The sequence below is a fragment of the Patiria miniata genome, unplaced genomic scaffold (assembly GCF_015706575.1).
Source record: "Patiria miniata isolate m_02_andy unplaced genomic scaffold, ASM1570657v1 HiC_scaffold_1, whole genome shotgun sequence".
Lineage (NCBI taxonomy): Eukaryota > Metazoa > Echinodermata > Asteroidea > Valvatida > Asterinidae > Patiria > Patiria miniata.
This window is the reverse complement of record NW_024037047.1, coordinates 4,788,457-4,814,249: the sequence shown is the minus strand read 5'-3', so window position 1 is coordinate 4,814,249 and position 25,793 is coordinate 4,788,457. Positions and strand designations below refer to the sequence as shown.

Below are 25,793 nucleotides of genomic sequence, written 5' to 3'. Positions count from 1 at the left end.
CAAACCTATGAACGGGTACGAGCCAGCTAGACTGGTTCCCTGACCTTACAATTCCCCAATGTATGTAAACTGCTCTGTTTCTTCTTATATGGAGTCAGGGAACCAGACTACAGGAAAATGATCGTTTTTCTTGGTTTTTATAGCATTTTCGAACCCCAAACCTCCAAAAAGTCAGTGTAACTATATTTGCTTTATATTTCCAACCCCCCAATCCCATCCATTTCTGAAAATTACAGCAAAAGCAAATGATGTATATTCCCTTTAACACGAAGAAATTAATACTTTTTAAATAGTTGCTCTGTATGAAATTGAGTGACATGTCCTTCATAATTTTTGTTACAACGGTATATCATTCAGCTGTGGATTATTTTAACTCAATTTTGTGTTTAAATGTTACATGTTTCTGTGCTGACTTTAGACGTGTTCATTTTTTTTGAGAAGTTGAACGCTCTGCATGCTGACCCCCGGTTCTAGACTAGTGAAATGGCAATACACACACTGGCAATAGCTCTCGTGGTTGTGTTTTGGGTTTGTAGTACATGCTTACATGTTCAAGTCAGCGCTGATACGAAGCACGCCTATCGAGCTGACGCCAACTCTGATGAAGACGGACAAAAAATAACTATAAGGAACGATTGTTCAGACGATCCTGACGGGGAAACCTGCAGTAGAGTCGACCCTGGGAACACAGAAGATCTTCGGCCAAACTTGGAAAACAATGGAAGCCTTTCTGAGACTGAAGACAATGCATTTAACTTTAAATGGGACCCCAAAGGATATGTTTTATTTTGTCCGTGTATGGGTAAGAAAAAGACATTTTGTTCACTTTTTTCTTACGAAGTGAACCAGCATCATATTGTTTCTAAGCTCGCAAGCATCCCGCTCGAGTTCAAACCCGGAAAAAATGTTGCAACCTGACGCCACTTTTTTTCTTCATAGCCTATATCATCTCAATGAAGGTCAGTCATTGCAAAAATAATGATAAGACATGAGTCTGGGACTGCGATACATTTCGAATTTTGTTGGGAAACACTTGCAACATATTTTTCCCAAAACCCATCTACATGTATGCCGTTGTTTTGAAACTATATTATTTGTGTCCAAAAAAGTAAACAACTTGTTTTCGTTTATTGTTTTAAATTGAATCTTACATTTAATTGCAGATTATGTCATTTTCGTTTTCTTATTCATTGCTGTTCACAGTCAAATGTCAACTGTCATTTGTGGAATTCAATTGGTCTAATTGGATTCAAAGAATGACTCAGTTTACTGTTTTTGGCTGTCTCTATACACTCTCTTGTATCTTAAAACCATTCTTATTCACTGTACACTTCATTTCAAAAAGATATCCCTTTTCTTCTTACAGGTCGCTTTGGCAACCAAGGAGAACATTACCTGGGAGCCATGGCATTTGCTAAAGCACTTGATAGGACGTTAGTTCTCCCACCATTCCGAACATTTGTAAGTCCTGACGATCGAGAGTGAAAAAAAAAATCCTGAGATTTCAATTATTGGTTGTATGCAATTGCAATGTTGGAATATCCATTATCTTCCTCTTATATAGTACGTACGTGAACATGCACATGTATGGATGCTACCCTAACCCCAACCCATACACAGTATTGAGAATCCCAATTTTTCGGACTAAACCCCAACCCTGCTAAATGCCACAGAATGCACCAGTAGTAAAAAGTTGTTGCAAGTTGTTGCATTTGTAGCAGTGCCCCGATCTGCATGCATTCCATGCCTGCATTCCGTTGCATTTGGCAGGGTAGGTACTTGCAATTGGTACCAAGGCTGGCCCTGCATTCTGTTGTATTTGGCTGGGTGCCTAGAGAATACCCCGTAGGGGTTAGGGCTAATGTTGCCCTACATGTACAAGATCCTTCAGAAGTCTTAATGGTCCTATGAATATGATCAATGATTTGTACTTCTAGTCCGAAAATTTGGGACTCTCAGTATGTGTATGAAAGTCCAAACCTCACTAATGCCATATTCATATACCATTCATATCCAGAAACATGCGTCCTTTGGAGAGCTCTTTGACCCGGAGCCAATCAGAGAGTTCCATCGCACCATACTCATGGAGGATTTCATGGAGCATCTGGCGCCAACATTTTGGCCGCCTGGCAAACGAATCGGATACTGTCATCTGCCGGAGAAAAGTGAAGTAGCTTGCGATATGAAATATGGTGAGGGACTTTGTAATATTCCTCACAATTCCTCACAAGCATCTGACAAGTCATGTACAGTCATTCAGTCCCAAAGCGGGGGACAAGTGTTGAAATGAATTGCCACATTGTTTCCCCTGTACATATGTATATGTATAGTGGAGTGCTGTGGCCTCGTGGTTAAAGGCACTGATTTGTGGTCTGTGGGTAAAGCTGCAGGTCCTGGGTTCGAGTCCTGGCGGTGTAATGGTGCGTGTGCCCTTGAGCAAGGCACTTTGTCACTCATTGCTTCTCTCCACCCAGGAGTAAATGGGTACCAGTATGAGGGCAGTGATGGTTATTGTGATTGAATAAGCTTCCTTGCGCCTAACAGGCAGCATCGAGCTGTATACTCCCCAGGGAGCTGAGATGGTATATGGAATGTTTAATTGGCCCAATGATTATTAGGGGTAATAATAATGTAAAGCGCTTTGATCTTAGTTAAAAGCGCTATATAAGAACCTGTTATTATTATTATTTTAAATGTACGTGACCTGACTTTCGATTTGACGTGTGACTGGCTGACTTACAACTGGGCAATTCCAAACTAATGGGCCTAGAAGTGTGACATTTCAGAAGACCTTTTGAGTTTTGATAATAAAACTAGGATCTTGGTCTCTCAATTTTTGCTGTAAACATTGCAAGCTTTGAACAAATATCCTCACCTGCAAATGATATCCATGTAGGGCCTAATTGGTTTTGTATTTTAGAAAATATGGTGGATATTGTTTTTAAAACTGTGTTACAGACCGACATTTTAGATAAAGTCACAAAGTAAGCATAACATTTAATGATCCCCTAAATGATGACTGATTTAAGAAGATGTATCCTGGAGGAATGCCATCGGTTAAAACCTAGAAAACTCGGGGTCAATGTGAAGAAATATTTGATATTTTATAATCAGGATTTATACGTACGAACAGACTGGATATTTGTCACAAAATGTCTGTCCCTGTTTGTACATAACCCTAATCACATCATAACTTTGTAGCCACTGCAAAAACTGTTAAATTTTGCTGGATAGCAATGTAAAATGGGTCGATATTGTCAAATGAAAGTGCCTATTAGAAAGTGAATTTGTCCTTGGCACCCTTTTCCTCGCATTGTGTCTGTCCATGTTATGTACTTAAAACACAGAAAAAAGACCTGTCATTTTCTCAAATACAATTAGGGCCTATCATTTCTTGTATTTTCTTGTTCTAGTCACTTTCAACTTTGCAAGGTATAGGGAAAACACAAAGAAAACACTAGCTCATCTTTTACCCTTTACATGTACTTGCAACATTCATAAACTTACCTAATTGGCCCATTAATGTGGAATTGCCCAACTCCGTGTCAACATTTGTATAGTACAGCAATGAACATTATCGGAATTGTCATCATGATATTAATCATCAATGGCAGTGATGATTGCCATTGTCATTTTCAGTTTGCTGCTTGGCAGTTTGAACATACATTCATCAGTACCGTTACATTTATCACCATTGTCTTTCAAGATCTTGTGCGTGGTTGGATCTGCAGATTGTGAGTTCAAGTCTAGCTAGTGGTGTTCTAGTCTGGTGCATCGTTTTCCTAGAACAAATTGTTGTGTAAAATACTTCACTCTAGTAAAAATAAATTCCGTCACAAGCCAATATAGCTCATCAGGCCGACATTTATCTCCATTTTCATAGATGAAATGACTGAGAATATTTGTGTTTCCCCTGGATGGGATGCCAGTCCATCGCAGGTTACTCCCCAGCACAAATGCCATTACTCATTTATACTCCTGGGTGGAGAGAGGCAATTGGGTTGAAATGGCTTTCTCAAGGAAACAACATTGTGGCCAGCAGCTGGATTCGAACCCCTGACCCTCTGAACATGAGTAATGAAGCCTTGCCACCTAGCCCGACTCTACCCAGATATAAACAAGAATCTTTGATTGAATTAACCAGTTCGTGTCGGAGGACGTGACAACACGCACTGGCTGTTTTTATACACAAGCACTGCTGACGGGTTAAAACGTCAAGATTGCCTTGCCTCGCCTCCAAGTGACGTCGAAGCATGCTAATCCCTCGTGTCTTTTGTACACACACGCACAAAAGTCTGTGAAATGTGTGGGGGCGGACCATGTGTTGATCTTGAATTGGTCATTGTGCACAGCCTATATATTGTTCGCAGATTTATGCTCCAGTGCACCCCAGAGTATTGAAACATATGAGGTTTCGGCAAGAAATATCGTTCAAATGCTGTTGAATGACTCTTGCAAATCAGTATTGTGGCGTTCCGCTGTATATCAGAAGTTGGCTGGGAAATTTTGCCTTTTGCAAAAATCGAAATTTTCGGCAAAAATAAACCTGGTGCGAAGTGGTTATAACCATTTGCTATATATGTTGACATTGTTAAAGCTGTATACTCCAAAGGGAGATGGGAAAATCCGATAAATACTTTATTGGTCAGATGAGCTGGGTGGTAACAAGTTGCACAATTGACTATAATATTCACATTTTGCTTCATCATGTTCTTACAGGAAACCCCTTTGGACCTTTCTGGAGTTATTCCAACATCGAATTTGATGACTGCATCAAATACCAAATACACAACTTTGCTGATGTATCCAATGAGGATTCCATGAAGAAGACTAAACAACAATGGCATGCCAGGTAATTAAACAAGGCATTCTAGCTAGTTTGTTTTGTTTAGCAGTGATTATTATGCATGACAGGTCCCTGAAACTCCCCTTTTCACAAATTTTAACCTTCCTCAATCCTCCAAAATCCTCAAAGCAGTTTTGGAGGATTTTGGAGGAATTAAGATAAATGGTGTTTGAGAAACATGAGGATTTTGGAGGATTGAGGATGAATGGTGTTTGAAGAAGAGAAGGATTTTGGAGGATTGAGTATGAATACATTTTGAGAGGCAGGACTGTCTGACGATTTTGAAGGATTGAGGCGCTGGGTATCCTTCATTTGAAAATATGTGCAAAATTTTGGAGGATTGTGGAGGATTGAGGATTGTTCCTAGCAAAAAGGGCCTACGGGCTAACCCTCACCAACCCTGCCAGACGCAACACGTGGAAAAGAACTGGTGCACTTTGATGCATTCAGCTACCAACACAAGTGCATGAAGGGCCAGCTCTGAAACAATGAGAGCTACATGTAAGTCCCATTGTACAGTTGTATCCTGCTGTGTGCGGTGACCACAGACTCTGAGGCAGTGTGGCCTTGAGACTTTTCCCCTGATGGATGTTGCTACATTTGGCAGGCTTTTCACCAAGTCAAGTGTTGCATGTATAGATCTACGTTTGGCAGGGTTCTAGCAAACATACCCTGGAGGGTTAGGCTTAATGTTTAATGGAGCTCATTGTCAATTTGGGACAGGCACATACCAATCCAAATCAGCAGCAAATTTACAATGTACATACATGCAATTCCCAACGAATGCAACCAATTTGGTAGTCTATGGAATAGCTGCTTGCAGACAAGCATCTACGATGTTCACGCAGATTCGGCAATTAATTTCGCAAAACAAGACTGCGTTTTGACCTCGAGATTCTGACCATTCAGCGGGCACCTTCTATTGTTGTTTTACAGCCGAATTGACCAATCAACAGCTTAGTCCACATTTCTGATCTAAATGACGTCACAGTTCTAAGTCGGCCCCGATGGCTGGCACATGGGGTCGCATAAAAACTCACACTCTTGGATATATCAGATGCTCATTTGTGTGGCTCTGCACACATGAATGTCTGATACTTAGACTACCAATTTGGGTTGGTGCGTGTAAAATTTGCCTGATTGCGGATATCTAAATAGCCGACCGAATACAAGTTTGAATATTGTACATGTAAATTGTTCCAAAATACGCATTGATAGACACTGCTTGTGATGTTACTGCAGCAAAGCCATAACTTCTCCTTTTTTTTCAGATTCCCTCCAGAGGACCACCCAGTCCTAGCACTGCGTGGCTCCCCAGGCAGCTACCCTATGCTTGCTGGCAACCGGGACCTCCAAAAATACCTCCGATGGACACCGGCCTTTTTTGCCGATGCAGGGAAATACATCAAGGACACATTTAAAGGGGAGGCTTTTGTGGGCATTCATCTGAGGAATGGCAAAGACTGGGTAGGTTCTAAGTTTGCCCTTCCAAACTCCGTTTGTTGCAACATGATTGGTCCAGCAATTGAAGAGCTAGGTTGCTGCGCTGAAGATATTTGCTGTAAAGTCGTTGCACAATTCTTCATTAAGTTGTTGTCATTCCAGTTGTTGCAAAATGCATCCCAGTTCCTGTTTCAGTGATAGAAACCATTACAGGAAAGCACTCTCCCAGAGAATCAGTGTCATTTTTAAGTTTTACGCATGCAGTTTTCTTTACTTGTATAAAATTATATATTGTCTTACATTGTTAGCAATTAGTTGACCTGTTGTCCCAGAGAGCCAGCCTATTGTCCTCTTTGTACGGTACCTATCTCGCTATTTGACTGACTGCTGACTGGCTGACTGACTCCCCCCCCCCCCCCCCCCTCGAATCCCTAACTCCCCGACTGACTGACTGAGGGACTGATTGTCACCGGTGACTTAAATTTGTCTGGGACTACAGTAGCTTTACCATGTTTACTACATGTAGGCCTGCTGTTGCAAAGACTCAAGCCAATTCATTATGTTTCTGACAAGTGTCATTTTTCCTGCTTTTTTGAACAGAAGAATGCTTGTGACCATGCTGACGGCCAACGGAGATTCATGGCATCCCCCCAGTGTTTGGAAAGCACTCCCAATCTCATGGTAACAAAGGTGAGGATTTCCATAGGTTTGCATTTGTCATTGTAGATAACTGGTTATACTTTGAAAGAATAAGATGTACCCAAGCCCGCGGGAACGGGGGGTGCTGTGGGTGCTGGAATGTGCTTCAGCACCCCCTACTCCCGGGCAAAAATGTGTTCCAGCCAGCAGTGTTCTACGACGATGAAATTGCGCCGCTACGCTATACACTATGCTTGCTCTACAAATATCTCCTTCGTTTTGTTCGTTTCTAGTTTTGCTGCGGCTCAGCGCGGCGCTTCGAACGTCTAGCACAAACACTGTAAAATATCAAGAGGAGGTATTTTATAAATCTTCAGGCAGTGCAGAATCGATATTTCTCTCAAGGTATCTAAAATCATGACATGTCTATGATATTTCCACCATGATGGAAGCTTTGACCCGAAAGCAATAACCTCGGCCATGACAATGGTGCCAAAGTTGATTATTCTTGCCAGGATTTTTTTTCATTTGATCTTTCAATAGTGGCAAATGTTCATACCTTTCCCCTGAAGGTTTTTCTTTTCATTTTAAAGTTTCATTGGCGTTACTAGCATTCTGTATGTACTCAACATTAACAAATAATAATAATAATTAATAATTATTGCATTTTTATTGCGCTCTCTCCAGGACCAGCCTGTTCGAGAGCGCATTACATATTTAACCCTAACCGCCCTGAATCCTCCAAAATCCTTTTTGCAAATCGGAGGATTTTGCAGGATTGAGGTTACATGGCAAAAGTGCGTTGCGGATTTCGGAGTACGCACTGTGTCAAGGTCTTGGGCCGGACCTTGTGTTGTTTATGCTCAGCCATGCATAAATTTAGTCCTTGATTATACTTGAAATCCTCCGCACTGCTCTAGGATGTCACTGCCTCTGCCTCAGCCTATTGACAGTCATAGCCGGAAGATTTTGCAGGATTCAGGCAGCGGTCACCCCTCCATGGACCATATTCAAGAAATAATGGAGGAATTTGCAGGATTGAGGCTATACAGGTGTATGCTATTTTTCCATGAGGCCAATTGGAGGATTTTGCAGGATTGAGGCTACATCCTAGCAAAAAGGCCTAGGGAGTTAGGGTTAAGAATAAAGTAAAAAGTAAACAGATAATTAAATCAATTGCAAAAATTAGCAAAATACACACAGATAAATATCAAAACTCACAGGCAAAAATACACAAATAGCAAGGTTCACACACACACACACTCACCCATCCCCAACCTATAGGAGTGGGACGGTCTTTCATAGAAACTAGTGATGCTTTACGCCAATTCTAGTGTAGTTTCGTTTTAATAAAAAAGCTACTCATGTTTTACCCTCTGCAAGTTTTTTTTCATAAAAACTCAGTAGACCGATAAATCCTTGCCTAGCCACAAACTTGCCATCTACCGATCATAAACATAAAGATGCATTTGGTCTTACATGTATAGTCTTTTATATATATTTGCCATTCCCTGTAACAAACAAATAACACTGCAAATATCGAGAGATACATCGTTTCGTGAGTTAGAACTATGTGAATATTTTTATGAACAGAAATTCATCCGCTTCCAGTGGAACCATTTGTTTTAACTTGAACCAAAAAACATCCTTTCGGGTTTTATAAGTTTCAGTATACTTCAGTATATTTCATCACAGTGCATCCAGAATCCAACATTTTCCGGGGCCTTAAAGCGGGCCCCTTGCCCTGTGGCTCAGAAAATAAAACAAAACAGGCACGAAGGTATTTACTAAAATAATGCAAGAAAGCAGCCTTGCAACAATAATATTTACTTGCAATGTCATGCATAATGATACAATTCTTTTTCCAGAATTAAATGGAACCAAATATGGAGATAAAAATACAGGGTTCTCCACTTTTCAGTACAGTTAGGCCTAAACGTTTTAAGAACAACAGTATATTCTAAACAAAATAATGAAATAAATTGTCATTATAATCTCAAAAAACTTTTGCTAAAAAAGTCATATGAAAGTGGTCAAGAAGCGCCTCAGATTGCACCACATACAGAGCATCCATATTCCAAATTAAGCCACGACGTAAGGGCTTTGCGCTGCGCTTTCGCATTAATTTTGTCCATCCTTTGGAATCCAGCACCCCCGGCAAAAGTTGGTTCCAGCAGCAGTGGATGTACCTCGGAGAAGTCCAACACGGCAATCATATCAACATGTGTCTTGTTGGCCTGCTGATGAGCAGTCGTCTTATTAAATATCCAGTTAATTAAAGTTGTGTAAACAAAATAGCCCCAATAGACCCATTGTGTGGTTTTGCAGGAATCTAAACAACTTCTCTTGAATCTTCTGCCCCGATGAAGTTTTCAGCATTGATTAGACACTGATACTAGTCTTGTGCATCAAAACGCGGATTTGGCTCCCTGAAGGTTCAGTCCTAGCCCCAATTATTTTTAACATTTACATCACTGACATGCCACCAACCTCATCTGGCAAGTTCCTTTATGCCAACAACTCAACCCTGGGATTTGCTCACAAGCAGAAAGAAGCCTTTGAAAGTGCCCTCGAAGCCGACCTCACCACCCTCTGAATTCATTGTTTCATGGCACCTCAAGCTGAGCATCAAGAAGACCATACATGTACATGTACGCTTACTTCCACCTGGTGAACAGACTGGCGAACGACACACCATCCTTCTCAACGGCAAACCCCTGAAGTTTGAGAAGGAGCCCGGATACTTGCAACCACAGCTTCATCTTTTTGGCACCCCTCAAGAAACTGGCAAAGAAAACCCAATCCCGTGTCAATCTCCTGAAGAAATTGGTCAGCACTCACTGGGGTACGAGTGTCCCTACCATGCGCACATCCAGACTGGCTCTCATCCCTGGACGTACTCTTTAATAAGGTCCTCTGTCTGATTTCTGCCACACTGGAACCCACCCCCACAAGCAGACAAGCATGCTTCCTGTGATTGCTGGCATTGTCCCCTCATCTATTCACCGACTCATGCAATAAGTAGATGAACACGGCAGCCTCAGGTTCCCTCTGCAGAACCAAATGCTGCCCACGCCCCTTTGGCTGAACTGTCCCCCCACTTGGCAGTCCGTGCCGAGAAGCTCAGGAATGAGAACCCCGTCTCTCAGAACTGGCTGATGGAAAGATGGAGGGAGGATTACACCAAGCTTGACATCATGCTCCACCGCTTCATTGCTGGGCCCTGTACAAAGCCTCCTGGCCACCATCTCGACCACAAGTCGGTTGTCTCCCTCAAACTGACTACACATTGGCTGGGCGAATACTGCAGCATTCCTAGACAAGGGCGGTGCTAGGACATCAACCACATCCTGTCTAAATGCCCCATTCTGAAACCACCTAAAGGTGCCAACGGCCTGCTCGAGCTCAACGACGAAACCATCAAATGGTCGGCAGGGATCGATACACGCTGGTGACCACAGTGTCATACAGCAAACGAACAAACTGATAACTTTAATCGCTAGAAGATTCCGAGACAATTATTAAGAATCCTACAATTAACTAATGCCAGATACAATAAGACTTTTGTAGGAAAACTTTTCCATAACTTATCCTGGAGTTCACTCCTGAGTGTTGATCCATAAACCTATGTTTCTACCAATAACATTTTTGTTTCACTTGTTTTCACTTGATTTTCTTCACTTGATCTTTAGCATGCCACGGTCCAATGGTTATGGTAATTGACTTGTGTAGTACATGTATGATTGTGCATGGGATCAAACCCTGCCAGGAACATGGTGTTTGCGCCCTTGGGCAGGACACGTTACTACAATTGTCTCTCTCCACCCAGGAGTTTATATGAGTACCTGTGAGGGTAGAGACCAAATGTGCGCTGATACACGGCTGCCGCGTGGTCTTGTGGCCTGATGAACTGGTAACAATTGTAAAGTGCTTTGAGACTGTTGTTACGATGTAATTAAGCGATAAACATGTACAAGTATTAGCATCAAAAGTATTTTTTATGTATTTTTATTCATAGGATATCTGTCTACCAAAGGTGTCAAAGATTTTAAAGTTGACCTCGCAGGTATTTGAAAAAGTCCATGCCAAGCATCTCTTTATTGCAACAGACAACGAACCTCACACTGAGGACTTCGAGGAACTTTTAAATCCAATTGGGGTAAGTATGCTCAAGGGGTGACTTTAGGTTTCAGTTTTACTTTTTATAAAATGGAATTGTGCATAGGAGTGTAAGTCAATATTAGGTTTTGCCCTTCACCGATGTGTAAACACTGTATACTCATTGTGTTACCTCCCCTTCAGTCACTTTTAGTTTGTTTATCATTTTCGATAAGTTTATGAAATTCACATTTCATTTCATTGATCGATGTTGGGATCATTTTCAAACTCATTATGGGTTATCAACTCGATTTCTATGTTATAAAAGAAAATTGCCTTGCAGACAGCTAATTATTATTACTTAAAAAAAAAGAATAACAATAATAAAAATGAATCTTGGAAACAATTGCTTTAAGTAGTTATGCCACTGCCCGATGCTTACATGTAATTGTCTGATTGAACAATAAGCCATTTGCGAGTAACCTATACCCTTTGGGATTTAAATTTGAAAAACATCTGGTACACTGACTTGCTCAGAATGCTTGGCACATTTTTACTTTGAATTCTCCAGACTAAAGACACTGTTGCTAATCACATGATTCGGGGCAAGCTCTTGCATAGTTACGTAAGAGACGCTCAGCACCAATACATTGTTCACAATGGGTGAGAATGGCACAAAGACACCAGACCATGCCGGAGCTGGGGGTTGCTAGCATAAGGCTTGCCCCGAATCACGTGATATAGTAACAGTCTCTTTGGTCGGGAGAATGCAAAGTTAAAACGTGCAAAGCATTGGATTAAGTCAGCATTCCAGATTTTATTCAAATTTAACTCGCAAATGGCTTATTGTATGGATTTGAACCGGGGCCACTAGGGTTGATGGCAGGGTGTATAATGTCAAGAGCATGAGACATAAATGAGACTGAAAGGTTTGCATGGTGAACATGAACAAAAAATGGAACGGGCTTGCAGCAACACTATGTGAATACAGTCGATCTCGTAGTACAAACTCTGTTAATACAAATTTTGGTTATAACCAACATAAAACCTTGGTCCCGACTGTGGATTTATGTACACAATGAATGGGACTGATGTTCCTCTTATAATACAGAATTCTGATATACATGTAACAAACAATTTGGCTTGGTCTGAACGAGTTTGTAATAACGAGACTCGACTACATGTAATATCTCTTTTGAGTCGTCTGGTTGTAAGAAGAACAAGTTGTATTAAATCGATGTTGCGAACAGTGTGCTGCTCTGTTCGTCATCGGGAGCATTGGCCTTGACGACTAACGGAGCATAATGTCCGAAACGTTGAGTTAATAAAACTGTTTTTTTTCTCAGAACCACACAATTCAAAAAAGGTATTTTTCACATGGTGTTACCTCAAACCTTCTATTCTCTATCAGCAATATTACTTTCCTTCACAAAACTGTGCTTGTTCCTCATCAGGTCTCTGTCCATTACCTCAATCCCAAACTGGCCGAGACAGACCTGATGATCCTGGGCCAGGCAGACTTCTTCATTGGTAACTGTATCTCTTCTTTCACCTCATTTGTTAAACGGGAGAGGGACGTAAACGGCAGGCCGTCCACATTTTGGGGCAAACCTTTAGAGTTGTGACTGTAAAATTAGAAAGTTACTTTTCTATTTTTGTTCTGTTTGATCTTTGAAGTTGTTCCATTTTGGGTTATTTTTCTTGATGGAACTTGTGTTATTTTCCATAATTTTGGTTTCTTTTTTTTGGGGGGGGGGGGGGTTCATCTTGTTAATATATTAATTAAGAGGAACTGATGGGGGCATTCGTTCTGCGGTGTGAGGGGTGAAATTCTTGGATTGCCGCAAGACGATCGACTGCGAAAGCATTTGCCAAGAATATTTTCATTAATGTTGTATTCCAGTTTATTTGGTTTTGTTTTATTTGATTGATTTCGAATGTTATACATTTTTTGGATGGTAAAACGTTACCTTAATGTAAACTTACAATTAACTGTGTGTGTTTTTAACAAATGCATGTTGCCATCGTCTTTCTTCTCCTCTCGGAGCCACAATGTTTACAAATTAAGAATTACTAAATAATGTAAATGTGATTGTATTCTGTTCTCTGATTTCTTCCACACAATTGCTAAAAAAGCGTTCTGCTCTGCACCTCTGCCATTTTAGCATACCTAGTTAAGTTTTTAATTGTTCATTTCAATTATTTTCTTTTCAAAAAGCATGTTACCCTTTTTCATAAAGAAAACCAAAGAGCTGACGATATCTAGGTCATTCTATGAATAAATGTACATGTTTAGGGTTCAAAGTGTGACTTTTGACCCTGTCCCTGGTACATCTGAACTTTGTAGCTTGCTATTCATAATCAATCTTATAGAGGATTACTGCATTAAGGAGTGCATCAGAATTATAAAATCATGGATGTCAGAAACAAGGACAGGGAAAAAGTAGACTCCAAATTTATAGAATCACAAATCTGTCACTTCTCAGGCAGGAGAAAGAAAAGTAAAAAATGTAGGTGAATAAAGTTATTTTCCATGAACAGTCTTTGAAAGCAAAATGTTTGTACTTGTAGCTACGGCTCTATTTAACTTCAGCGACCCTCCGCTACTACAACAATATACGTGCACATTTCTGATGCACGCCGCCTTTTTTATATATCTATGCAGGACCGTACAATTCATAATTAACATTAATCTTGATTTCTTGGCCCGATACTCCTTAACTTCATTTTGCAATTAATTGTGTTTTATGCATCTTAATCAGTTTCAGAGGAACTGGTACATTTTTCTACATATATTTTTGATAATAAAATAATTTTCTATGTCCTGACAATTGGCTTCCGAAAAGGGTCTTTGTTGACGAGATTTGAGCTCGGGTTTGGTTTCATTGTCTTCCTGTTTTTGTTTTGTTTTTGCTTTGTTTTGTTTGTTTTTTGTTTAGATACTCTCCTACTGTATTTTGCCACGTTGGAATTGACAGATCAATGCGTTGTTGATGTACTTCAGAAATAAAATTAAATCCCTGAATAAATCACAGTCTCATCGACTGCATCTGACCAACACAAGAAAATCCGCTAATATACGCCACCAAGATAAAAAAAAAATGAAATAAAGAAAACAGTTCTTCAATCAATTAGATATTTTGTTAGCCACGGTCAATGCAACCATCACTTCACACTGCTGTAGGCCTATCGGGATCGTGTGGATACGAAGTACACCAAACCCATCCTAAAACCATAGAGTTACAATCCAGCGTATCTATTCTCCATCTCCGCTAGCGCGTGCCGTACATGCGGTGAGACCAGGCGCACTATCCCAAAACATTGCCCAAAAATGGCAGGCATCCAGTCAACACGACACACGACGCCAAGGATACTCCATGCCCCGCGGTCGAGTCTATAGTGCCGTGTGCAAAGCTTTCAAGATTCGCCAAGAATTCTTGAGAGCTTTTTTTTCTCTCTGTCTGTTTTCTTTCGTACGCGCGCTGCCTGGACGGGATCAAGTTCACCACAACAAGGACGTATATCTCACGGGAAAGAGATTTATTCAACTGAACGGCGATCTCTATTTGGGACGTGGATCATCAATAACAAAGGTGGGTTGCTCTATAAATTTCTGTGCTAAATTCTGGCCTTATTGGTCAAAATTCAGTCGGTAAATAGTATTTATATCTTGCATTTAGGATTTACTTGTATGTTGTAATAATGTTTAGCATTCATTTGAAGCTTTGGGCGTGAACGATATTTGGTAACGGACGTAGCATTGCGATGCAATAGCACTATTGATAAATTATATATGTAGCCCGCCATTGTGATTTTTATGTCGAGTTTCAAAGTTTCTACCGGTTTCCAATGTGACAACTCGGAATTTCTATAAGTAAAAAACAATAGCTTTTTAGAAAATAAGACTCAATGTGACGGTATTAATATTTCGTCAAGGGCAAGGTTGCACTTTCCGGGGATTGATATTTTTCAAAAATTATTCTTTGTGTTGTACTTTTACATCTCATTTTATCCAAAAGGCCTACTATCCTTTTGATGATTCCTTTTTTATTGAATGGTGTAGTGAAATAGAAAAGATGTCAATTTGAAATTTAGGGAACATTAAATAAAGGAAGTAGTTAGTTGTCCTACCTCTCTTTTCAGTTGAATGTAAAATAAATAAGGGGCTTGGCAAAATAACCAAAACAATGAGTCTAGAAACTGATAAGCCTACTGGTACATGGTGTAAAGCAGATATCGTCTATTGTTGTTTTAATAAATCTCAAATTTACGTCATTCGCCAATTATCGTTCTTGAATTAGTTTTAGATATAAATCTTCAGTATTTTTGTAAACTGTCAATTTGGGATTGTGACTATATCATTCGTAGATTTTATTAGGATTAGGATTTGCTGTGATGTAGAACAACAAATGAGATGAAGTCTTGCTCGACGTACAGTTCAATATGTACTACCATTGTTGCCTACATTTTTACATATACATGTATAGGCCTATAATTAAGAATCCTGAACATAAGGTTTATGCATGTACATGCATCGGGAAATGCATGGCGCCCATGATTCATTATTTGAAGTTCGGCACGGGAGGATGCCATTACATTGCAAAACAAAAATAATAATAATAATAATAAAAATTAAAAAGATACTTTTTCACGTTTGAATCTATGTAATAGGTTTATGAATGTATGTGACATAGGCATCGTACAAAAGCCTATTCTACCTTCAAGTATATTGGCTTAACTGCCATGTAAATGTAAATAAAACTTACCCATCAGTTTGCAGTCAGTAAATGACAAGCTATAAGTTCGTACCCACCGTCACTCGTTGTTTCAACTGTCTCAGTGAAACGAACTTTAAAAATATAGATATGACTGTTTTTATAAGCCTTTATCAGGCTTCCATACTGTGCAAACATTATAAACATGTCTCAGACAAAGAAAGAGGGTACACAAAAAGAAAAGAAAAACAACAACAAAAACGTTAATTCAAACTTAAATAGCACCACCATTTACAGTGAATAAGATACTACCACTCCATCTCCATTATATACGTCGGTCTTCCCTTCCCAGAAATATGTACCTATTTAATTTACCGAATATTTCTGGACGTCATCGATTGGAACTACATTTTTCAGGGTGGTGCAAAAAGAAGGAAACCCACTTTTTACAGGACTTTTAATCTATACTGTACTCACTTAACTTTTGAACTTTTTTTTTTCTATAATGTAGTGAAGTATATCTTCAATCATACATGGTTTAAAAAATGTTTAAAAATCGCACGAATAATGTTATTATGTTAATTTGAATACAAGTCGCCAAAATCACTGTTCTCCACGTGTAAGTCTAGTGTAGGTTTTTGTTTCTTCTTCAAATCAAGCTCCGGCGCTCAGTCAAGCGGATGGAATAAAGCCGTCCGTGGACAAACAGGTTTGGCACATGACTTTTTTTAAACTACCATGTATCAGAGACAAAATATACATCAATAATTTTTTCGTCAGTTTTGTTCAAAGATCAATATTGTAATATTACACTGAATTTTTGAAATATGTTCAAGTGAAAATTGCTTTCAAAAGTGGGTTTCCTTTTTACACCACCCTATGTTGGTTATATACTTTTATTTTTTGATAGCAAGTTACATGCTAAAAGCTGTTCTACTACCGCATCTATATCTGGGTGAATTAGATAAACTGCAAACTTGTAAAACATCTGTTTTCTCAGTTGTAACCTGTTATGTACTAGTCAGTAGTAGGCCTACAACGCGATATAATCATTTTGTTTTGACCAGACATGATCTAAGTTATATGTTTATGTGTTCCCGCAAACTTGATCGAGTCCCGACTCCTTTTGGCGCTTTCCACTCTACCATATTTGGATGATGGGGTCGCCTGGGTATTGACCTCAGATCACATTCGATATAAGTACTTCGGTCTAGTTCCCATTTCGACAATACTGCGATATGTGTACACAAGGAAATGGGTTCCCACTCCCCGCGGAGTCTGTCGCCTTGACACATTCACCGGACAAGAATGCCCGGTATGCACATTGGCTACAGGGAGATGCAAGCAGAATCGCCCGCTGTGATTATTATAATCTTGAAGAGTTAAAACAGGAAGGATCATTAAAGTATAGTTAGTTAAATGATGAGCTATGCAACGGCTATTTTACGAACTTAAGCGCACGTGATGTGTCCAACGGCTGTTTCTTGTGCACGGAAGTCCCCCACAATGATCACAATCTTGAAAGGGACGATATCCCTTTTATTTTCTGTTCCTTTTTCATAGCATTACAATATTTATTGGCCTTTTTTTTTTTTTGGCTCGCCAAAAACCAGTTTACCGATTGCACGGTCATGTCAATTCGGAAGAAAACTCGTTCCAAGATAATTAAAGGCCAGAAAAAAGTCTGGTTACTGGTATGGAGCTTGCCCCAAAAGTGTTGAGGCGACGCCGGGGTTTTTTTCCCTACTTTTTTTTTCAGTCTTTAAATATCGGGTGATACTGCAGATGACGCTTCGATCCCCTTTAAACTCTCAAAAATATCCTTCAGGGTGGAGCTTGAGGTGACCTCATCAGTGAGCCTCGGGCCATAATAGGCTTTAGAATTGTGCACTCTATTAAAATTACGATCTCGACCGATACGAACGTTCTTCGGGAAACTTTCGATAGGCAAGAGAACGTCAGACCATGCAGCGCGACATCAGCATCGTGCACGTGCTGCTAGGCTGTCAGTCTGTTCCCTTATATATTGCGCTAATTAAAAAGCGTTTACAGGTTCCAGATACACGACCATCGCACCCTCAGTCTGGCTTCCAGACGCACAATTACAAAATTACAACATCGTCAGCAAATGGTGCCCGACTAAATTTAGTGCAAAATATATGGGAGTCAAGAGAGGCCACACAAAAGCTTATACTCGATTGAACGTTACCCCATCTAAAAACACGTTAAAATAATGTGCAGCAGCAGGATTCCAGTCAAACAAGTGGGCTTGGCGGTTTTGAGACATCATCTTACAATGAAACAAAAACTTCTCTTTTTGGGGGCCTAATCGCAAGAGAAGTTAATTTCTTATTTTAAAATACGCCCACACGATTTATATTTTAACTCTGGATTGCATGATAGGGCGACACTTCCATAGAAACCTGCACAATTTTTTTTTCAAACTGATGTGACCTAACCCAACTTTTACCTTATCCGATCCCAACCAAGTTTGGTATGTGTATACGTTTTGGACGACGAACAATCGATCTAGCTCATTTGCGACGGTAAATTTCCTTCGCTAGGGCGACACCAAAATTGTCGCCCTATTGTGGTGTGTCGCCCTAATGTAGGGGAAGTCCCGCATAACTTGTCGCCCTATATTGCGGGATTCATGCTAATTAAAGAAATTACAACACCCATTGATATTACAACACCCATTGATAATCATTGAAATGTATTAGCACAAATCGCGAGGAAAGATGCCTGCCCAACTCCTCAATTACGTTCAGCCTCGACTCCATGGGCGCGTTGGCATGATGGGAAACAACATGGCGCTATTGGCGCAGCAAGATCGTACCCATGGGGAACGAGGTTGCGTTCTTCTGTGTTGTGTGTAATAAATAAGAGGGCGCGCATGTTAACGCGCGTCTATGCCCGTCCCTTATCCCTAACAGTCCTGAATCCTCCAATTTTAATATGATTTGTAAACCCCCTAGGGAGTTGTGTGCCCGGCAGAAGGGCATATATGCATATGCCCTTATGCAATAGCGCGTAATGACCAAAATGTTCCCAGCAAAAGGGCATATGCAGAAAACTGCCTCCATTTTAATGAGATTTAAACATTTTCGTCAGAAATTTACGTGTATAGTTGATCCAAAACTTATGATTCATACGTGTGACAAATTTCAAATTCGTACGATTTATATTACGTGTGGGAGTACATTGGATACATAATGTGCGCGAAGGAACAATGGAACCTTTCAATGCAATTTTCTTGAAAATGATTTTTGCGTCAGAACGCTCATATGCCCTTCTGCCGGGCACCCGACGTAATATCTTGAAATCTCATATAATTATGTTTCTACTTTTACACCTTTTCTGTACAATGCACATTTCGTCAACGAAGAGGATCCGTGGACGAACAAACACCCGAGTGGACTTGAGTGTGCGCTACGTACGCGTATTTTACAGACGGATTTTCGTTTTCATTAAGTAACACTGTGCGCTCACCCGGTACATTTTCGTTTTCACGAAGTAACGCCCATCTTTACTTCACCAGTAGGCTTGTATTACATTGTTTCTGTAATCCCACAAGAATACGGATTAATTACATTCATCATCAAATGTTTTTAAAGGTTTTGTTTTATCCAAATTGTATTTCCGCGTAACAGTGTTGTAACTTTGTGAAAACGAAAATAGTCCTCGGCAGTGATAATTATGTCCGATGTGCGTGCGCACACGTGTGATATTTCGTGAAACCAAAATGTGTCATGTATACGGTTTTCACGAAGTAACACTAGAGTGGACTTGGGTGTATACTTCGTGGTGTCGGTGACGATTTTGTTAAAATTCATTATTCACTGTAAATGGTGGTGCTATTTAAGTTTGAATTAACGTTTTTGTTGTTGTTTTTCTTTCCTTTTTGTGTACCCTCTTTCTTTGTCAGACATGTTTATAATGTTTGCACAGTATGGAAGCCTCATTTATGGAGATGTTGGCACACAGCATTAGACATTTCGCAAGTTATACTTCTGAAACAAGTCAGAATGCGGTTGACTGTGATGTTTAAAAGCAAAAGGGGGGGGGGGACAATAATACAAAAAAAAGGACACCCCCCCATTTTTTTTCTACATGCCCGTATACCTTTGTGAAAACGGTGACGATTAATGACCGATAAAATAACCAACATTGTGAACAGTTTTATGGCTATAGGAAATCACACGAAACTTTGCTAACTTGTTTCTTTTTCCGTTTCAGGTTCCAAAATGCCGATGTATGGAGGAGGGAATAAATGCCCAAAGTGTATGGGAAGTGTGTACAAGGCCGAAGAAGCGCCAACCCCGGTACAGGGCCACACTTGGCATAAGCTATGCTTCAAATGCGGTAAGCTATGATAATTATTGGAAGCTATGGGCTCCGTGCGCCAACCCCCCCCCCCCCAAAAAAAGAAGGGTTTTTTTCAACACTTTCAGAGCCCCGTGGATGACGGACATTATTAACGCAATTTATTGTGTTTAAATGCAAAACACAGTTTTGAGAGTATGATAATAAGGCCCAAAAAAAAATTCGGTCTCTGGTCAGACCAAAGTTCCGGAATTGACGCGGCCACAAGCGGCTTTTTTTTTTTTGCTTTATTTTTTTTTCTTCAAGCTTGGATTGTACAGACAAGGTAGGTACTATTTTGCTTTTTTGGTGTCCTCCATAATTTGGCTTGGTGCTTTCGATCATTTGCCTTGGTGCAATTTCCCATTCCTTGGTGCTCTTTGGTAAAAAAAAATGAGGAGGTGCGGAAATAGAGGACGGTTAATTTTGTGTATTTTACACGCCATCAACATGGCGTCGCGGGGGGGGGGGGGAGCAAGGGGGTGCTTGCCCCCCCCCCCCCCTCGAAAAAAAAGAAGGATTTTTAAAAGAGATGCGAAGCCATTTTGCTGATAATTTGATGGGGTGGGGCAAATGTTCCCTTGCCCACCTTCGGAAAATGAAGAATTGAGAATATGATGAAAAAGTTAAGACATTTTGGCGAAAAACGTGTTTGACCCACGTCCCATTGCACCCCTAGAAAAAGTCCTGGCGACGCCCATGGCCATCAGCAATTGATCCGTGTGCGTATGAACCATTTTGTCGAAAGGAAGATACATTGTTGTTCAAGTTGTAACTGGTCACATATTATTGAGGTTATTTTTTATCCACAGACATGTGCAATAAAATGTTGGACTCTACCACAGTCGCTGAGCACGAACTGACATTGTACTGCAGACAGTGCCACGGTAAACTCTACGGGCCGAAAGGCTACGGCTACGGCGGAGGGGCTGGCGCTCTATGTATGGACCATGGGGAGAGATTCGGTATGCAGAGGCCGGAAGGGTGAGTATGAATAGACTCAAGTACGCCATCAACGGTGAAAAAGGAGAGATGGACAGAAGCGCCATTTCTGAATAGAGTCTTTATTACGTATACCAATAATACTTGAATGCATAAATGGTACCACACTTGTGTTCACAATGAAAACAGCGATCGTAGTTGACCACAGCCAAGTGGACTTCAAGATTTTCATTTTTTTTTTGGTGATGGGGGGGATGCTAAAAAATGCGTTGTGTTAAGGAAGCCAAGCATGTAGGCCTATTGGTTTTCATCGTCTCCAACAAAATGTTATGCCACCTGATGGTTTGTACAGTTTCTTTAAAACCACTTGTGGAATCTCATACATTGTCAAGTGACGAAGAAACTGATGAGACCATGACTCCGTTTAAAAATTATGGATGTTGCATAGGCACATGATCTTTCAGAAAATTATGTTGCATATTGCAGTATCTCTTGAAATATAAGTGGTTTAAGGTATCGGCAATTGTTTGTCAATGCGGGCAAAATAACGTGAGAAAGATAATTTAGTATCAGTGTCATGTCAGTTGCCTGTCGGCATGACGTCACAGGGGACAGAAGCCGCATCAAGGGGCAAGTTCGAGCAAGGACCAGTGGTTAACTAGTGGTTGGTTCGTGACACCTACAATCCCGGCCAAAATGGTTGGGACACTTCCTGAGCCTGCCACGGTCACCCACTCCTCTGCTCCCCCGGTCAATGTTGTTCTCTCCAGCTGATGGAGCACACACCGCGCAATGAGAGACAACATTGAACGGGGGGTTGGGGGCCCAGCGAGATTTGGCCAGGATTGTAGCGCATGCATGCGTACCGAAGTTGAAGTGCGAATGACTCTAGTCGAACTATGTCAACGACCGTCCAAAAATGGCGGTCGCACAATTATTCTAAACCTGTTGTTTCTCTTTATTTACACAAATAATAGTGATTGTGTATAGTTTAGAACATCTTACATAGTCGCCAATATTATTATACAATGGTGACAAAAGTGACATAATCGTAAACTAACATGGAAAACCTGTGCAATGAAAATGAAATTTAGCGCTCACCGTTTCGTTTTCCGCCATTTTTGTTGATAGTTGGTCCCCTTTGCACTATGCACTACACAGAGTTCGGGCTAACTTTAATAGAACTATGGTTATAACCATTGGTCAACAATAGTTCTTGCGCGAACTTGACCATGGTATACAAAAACCGACCCGTCATATATTGAAATACGAATCATATTTCTTTCTTCAAGCCAAACGTGAAAGTATGCAATATAAGGTGAACATTTATGCATGTACACTTTATAGGGGCCCTTCAACAATGGCACAGGCTTATGCAGGGGCCGACTACCAGTGCACACCTCCCCCAGAAGGATCTGATATCTGCCCACGATGCGGCCGGGCCGTCTATGCTGCGGAGAAGAAACTCGCCGCTAACCACGTAGGTATTATAATTTTTGAAACGAGGCCTGATTCAAAGACATGAGGGAGTAAAGTAAAATCCGTCATGAGTCAATATTGTCCCGTCGGGCCGGCGTTTATCTCCGGTTCCAGTGGCATGATAGAAGCGAATTACACTATTTCTATTCCCCCTGGATGGGATGGCAGGCCATCACATGGTACTCCTCATCTAATGCCGGCACCCATCTAGGCCTATACTTGATTCCTGAGCTGAGAGATGCAAGTGGTGTAGAGTCGCTTGCCCAAAAACACAAGCATCTGGATTTGAACGCTGACCGTTTAAATCACAAACCCTAACCACATAGTCCCAAATCAATAAAACTACAAAGTAAAGGTTTTGATAAGTGTCAATAAATTTTTTTTGAGTGTATTTAATAAACATTAGCTTCCAGCTCGTAGGCTATTTATGTCCATGTCTGAGAGAGCGTTGTGGTTGGTTCTTGGGCTGAATTTTAAAGGCAATGTTCAACTAGAACTCGCCCAATTCAAATTGACATGTCAAAAAATACTGTTTTTTCGGCGACATGCAATCGGGCGTGTTTGAACTATGGGGACAGTTTAATTATGAAATTTGACCCAATTTGGGTAATCAAACTACTAACATTGTGTCATTTCTTGCAGTCGTGGCATAGCAAATGTTTCTGCTGCGCTTACTGCGGCAAGGGGCTAGATTCAACCACAGTGAGGGACCGAGACCATGAAGTCTTCTGTGCTCGTAAGTTGTTTCCTTCTGTGATTTTTGTTTGTACATTGGCTTCCATACCTAGATAGCTAAAGCTCCGGCTGGCAGTTGCTTTTTTTCAAGAACGAAGTTTGTCTCTGGCCATAATGCACATGCGCCTGCTTTAATTATTCACTGAATGGTTGAAATCCTCCCGAGCCGTAATTTGAGAACGAAAGGTAAAACTTATAAGAGGGCCACAATGAAAGAAGGTACATTGTATTAAATTTGGTATACTATAGGAAGATAAGGTCGATGGGATTTGGATCTGTGGTGTTCAGTCTCCGCTTGCTGCTCCTGAAGACCCAAATTTTTGAAACGGCAAAAATTGTGACTTTCTAGAGGCAAATTTAGCTCGGCGGGGGTGGGGTGGTGGTGTGTGTGGTGGTGGGGGGTTGCAACCTCCAAACCTTCCTCCATGTAGATCCGCCACTACCAACTGTCTTTTCAGAGCATCTTCTCAGTTCTTCATGGTCCTTAAACAAAACAATTGTCAGTGGCAAAACCGAGGCCGCCTCATTATAGGCCATATGACCTGCTGCTCCTACCTAACCCGAAGGCGAAGCTGCGGTTTTGTATTTTTTTAAGTGGTTCTCGTGGCCTATTTATGTATGTTGTTCCCCTTTTCTATCTTTCAGACTGCTACGGTAAGGGATTCGGTCCTAAGGGCGTTGGCTACGGAACAGGGGCGGGAACTCTTAGCACCTCTTAGTCTGGCACCATCGTCCTAAAGGATGAAGAATGGTGATACAATGTTCCACGCACAATATTTACAGAGACTTGGGTGAATGTTGGCAGCAGAAAACAGGCACCAACCCTGCTTATAAGACCTTGAAGTGTTATACCGGAACGCGTGATACCTATACCGAAACCCAATTTCACAACAAGATTAGGCCCAATTTCATGGCTCCGCTTGCCCCTTAAAGGGGAATCTTAGCAGACAATTATGTGCTTTAATCGGTAAACGATTTCCACAGGTAAGCAGGTTTTTGTTGTTATCATCTCGTAGGGATTCTGTACGCATAGGGTTAGCGCATAATTTTTTCGTTGGTTCCACAAGCACAGAATAGTGATCGCTTACGCGCAGAATTTGGTGGTTAACAGCGTATTACAAAAATGGTGAATAGTTGCAAACAAAGCACCCGCTAAAAAAAATCCCCCTCCACCATTTTTTCTCGGTACGATAAAGCAAAAAGGTGCTACATAATGGGTCTCCTATGTTCATATACTTCATTTACCTGTCTGGTTCCATTCTCCCCCAGCGCTTGTATCCGCTGGCAAAAGGCGCAACATCAATACATGTTATTATTATTATATGTTATTAAAATCAAGTTTGAATATTGAAGGTGGCATCAAAGATTTCAAGTTGCTTGCTTTCAAACGTTGTCTCAAATTGTACATTTTCAAAAAACATGTATCTCCCAATGGATATGCGGTGGAACTGTCCGTTAGTCGGCATAGATTCTTCCTCTTTTGCAACAGGGTTGTAAAGGTTTTTGTGCTAGAACATTTTAATGTATAGATTGTTTTGCTTCCGATTTTTTTTCGTATTGTGATTTTAGAGAACTAGATGTTTTAGTGGTGAAACAACAATTTGATACCTAACCTGAGGGCCTTTCCGATTGTTAAGAGTTGGTTAATTGTATTAGTTCGTGTATGCATGCTGCGCAAGTATCCAATATTTAAAGGGAGAGTAGACCATTTTGTCATTGCTCAAAATCTAAACAATACCTGATGAAGCGTTAGCTCGTGAATGTTGTATATGTTGAGAAAACACAAAGTTCTGGATTTCGATTTTAACTCAAAAGTTGATGAGTCAGGACACAATCCCGAAATCAGCATTCGGGACATGATTCTCATTCAGCCGATTATTGCTACGTAATGTCAAGAACTGAGCCAACGATTTTCGTTAATCATAGCAACCGCGCGCGCGTGTGCGTCGTGTCAACAAGCTTGCACCCATTCACGGATTCGACCTATTACAAACCAACTGCCAACGGAAATTTCGAAAAAAATGTGTCACTTGACACATCTTTAGAATTACTTTTTATTGTTTTCTTTAAAATTACAGCATGCCAGATGGAAAAAAAATCACATGAACTTTATTGTCATTACTATCTTTAAAAAAAGGAAGCTTTTTAACAAGAATTTAAATGAGTTACTTCTTCGATAACTGAAATTGTCTACTCTACCTTTTATCGGCAATTTGGTGGTATTGGACCATTGTGCTTTGTTTACTTTCTCTTTCGTGTTTTACTTGTTCAAAAATGTATGTATATGAATATTACTGGTGCTGTATTTCTTAGGCTTTTTCACCACAATGTGCCTTATGAGAACGTATTTCTAGAAACGTAACTATGCAACTGTATTAGAGTATTGAACTGTTTTAAAAGTGTAAAAAGAATTATTTAGCCTATACAATTTGTGCTGAGGATTGTATTTGTTTCTATGACTTTATTGGGTGAATTCATTTTCAAGTATGGAACCTCTCAGTGAAATACGCACTCTTTCCATCTTTGCATAA

At 40.5% G+C, this 25,793-nt stretch overlaps 2 protein-coding genes across 4 annotated transcripts; both read left to right on the top strand.

Annotated features, from left to right (window-relative positions):
* Positions 1-260: 260 nt before the first annotated feature.
* On the top strand, positions 261-20,318 carry LOC119742749 (GDP-fucose protein O-fucosyltransferase 1-like). 3 transcript variants are annotated; one of them, XR_005272902.1, is made up of 9 exons: positions 261-802; positions 1,367-1,461; positions 2,018-2,192; positions 4,720-4,852; positions 6,118-6,313; positions 6,890-6,979; positions 10,947-11,087; positions 12,481-12,751; positions 20,271-20,318. XR_005272902.1 is itself a non-coding variant. In XM_038219060.1 (9 exons), exons 2-9 carry the CDS (start codon positions 484-486, stop codon positions 12,649-12,651), a joined length of 1,320 nt encoding a protein of 439 aa, XP_038074988.1. In that variant the 5' UTR covers positions 261-344; positions 439-483; the 3' UTR covers positions 12,652-12,778. The 3 variants fall into 3 exon arrangements, 2 of the variants coding, with proteins under 2 accessions (XP_038074988.1, XP_038074874.1); XM_038219060.1 differs by lacking the exon at positions 20,271-20,318 and having other exon boundaries at positions 261-344; positions 439-802; positions 12,481-12,778; XM_038218946.1 differs by lacking the exon at positions 20,271-20,318 and having other exon boundaries at positions 12,481-12,778.
* LOC119742893 (cysteine and glycine-rich protein 2-like) lies at positions 12,782-24,614 on the top strand. The gene is made up of 6 exons (XM_038219177.1): positions 12,782-14,619; positions 19,981-20,106; positions 20,919-21,090; positions 22,396-22,528; positions 23,170-23,263; positions 23,908-24,614. The coding sequence occupies exons 2-6, from the start codon at positions 19,989-19,991 to the stop codon at positions 23,979-23,981; spliced, it is 591 nt and encodes a 196-aa protein (XP_038075105.1). The 5' UTR covers positions 12,782-14,619; positions 19,981-19,988; the 3' UTR covers positions 23,982-24,614.
* The last annotated feature ends 1,179 nt before the right edge of the window (positions 24,615-25,793 follow it).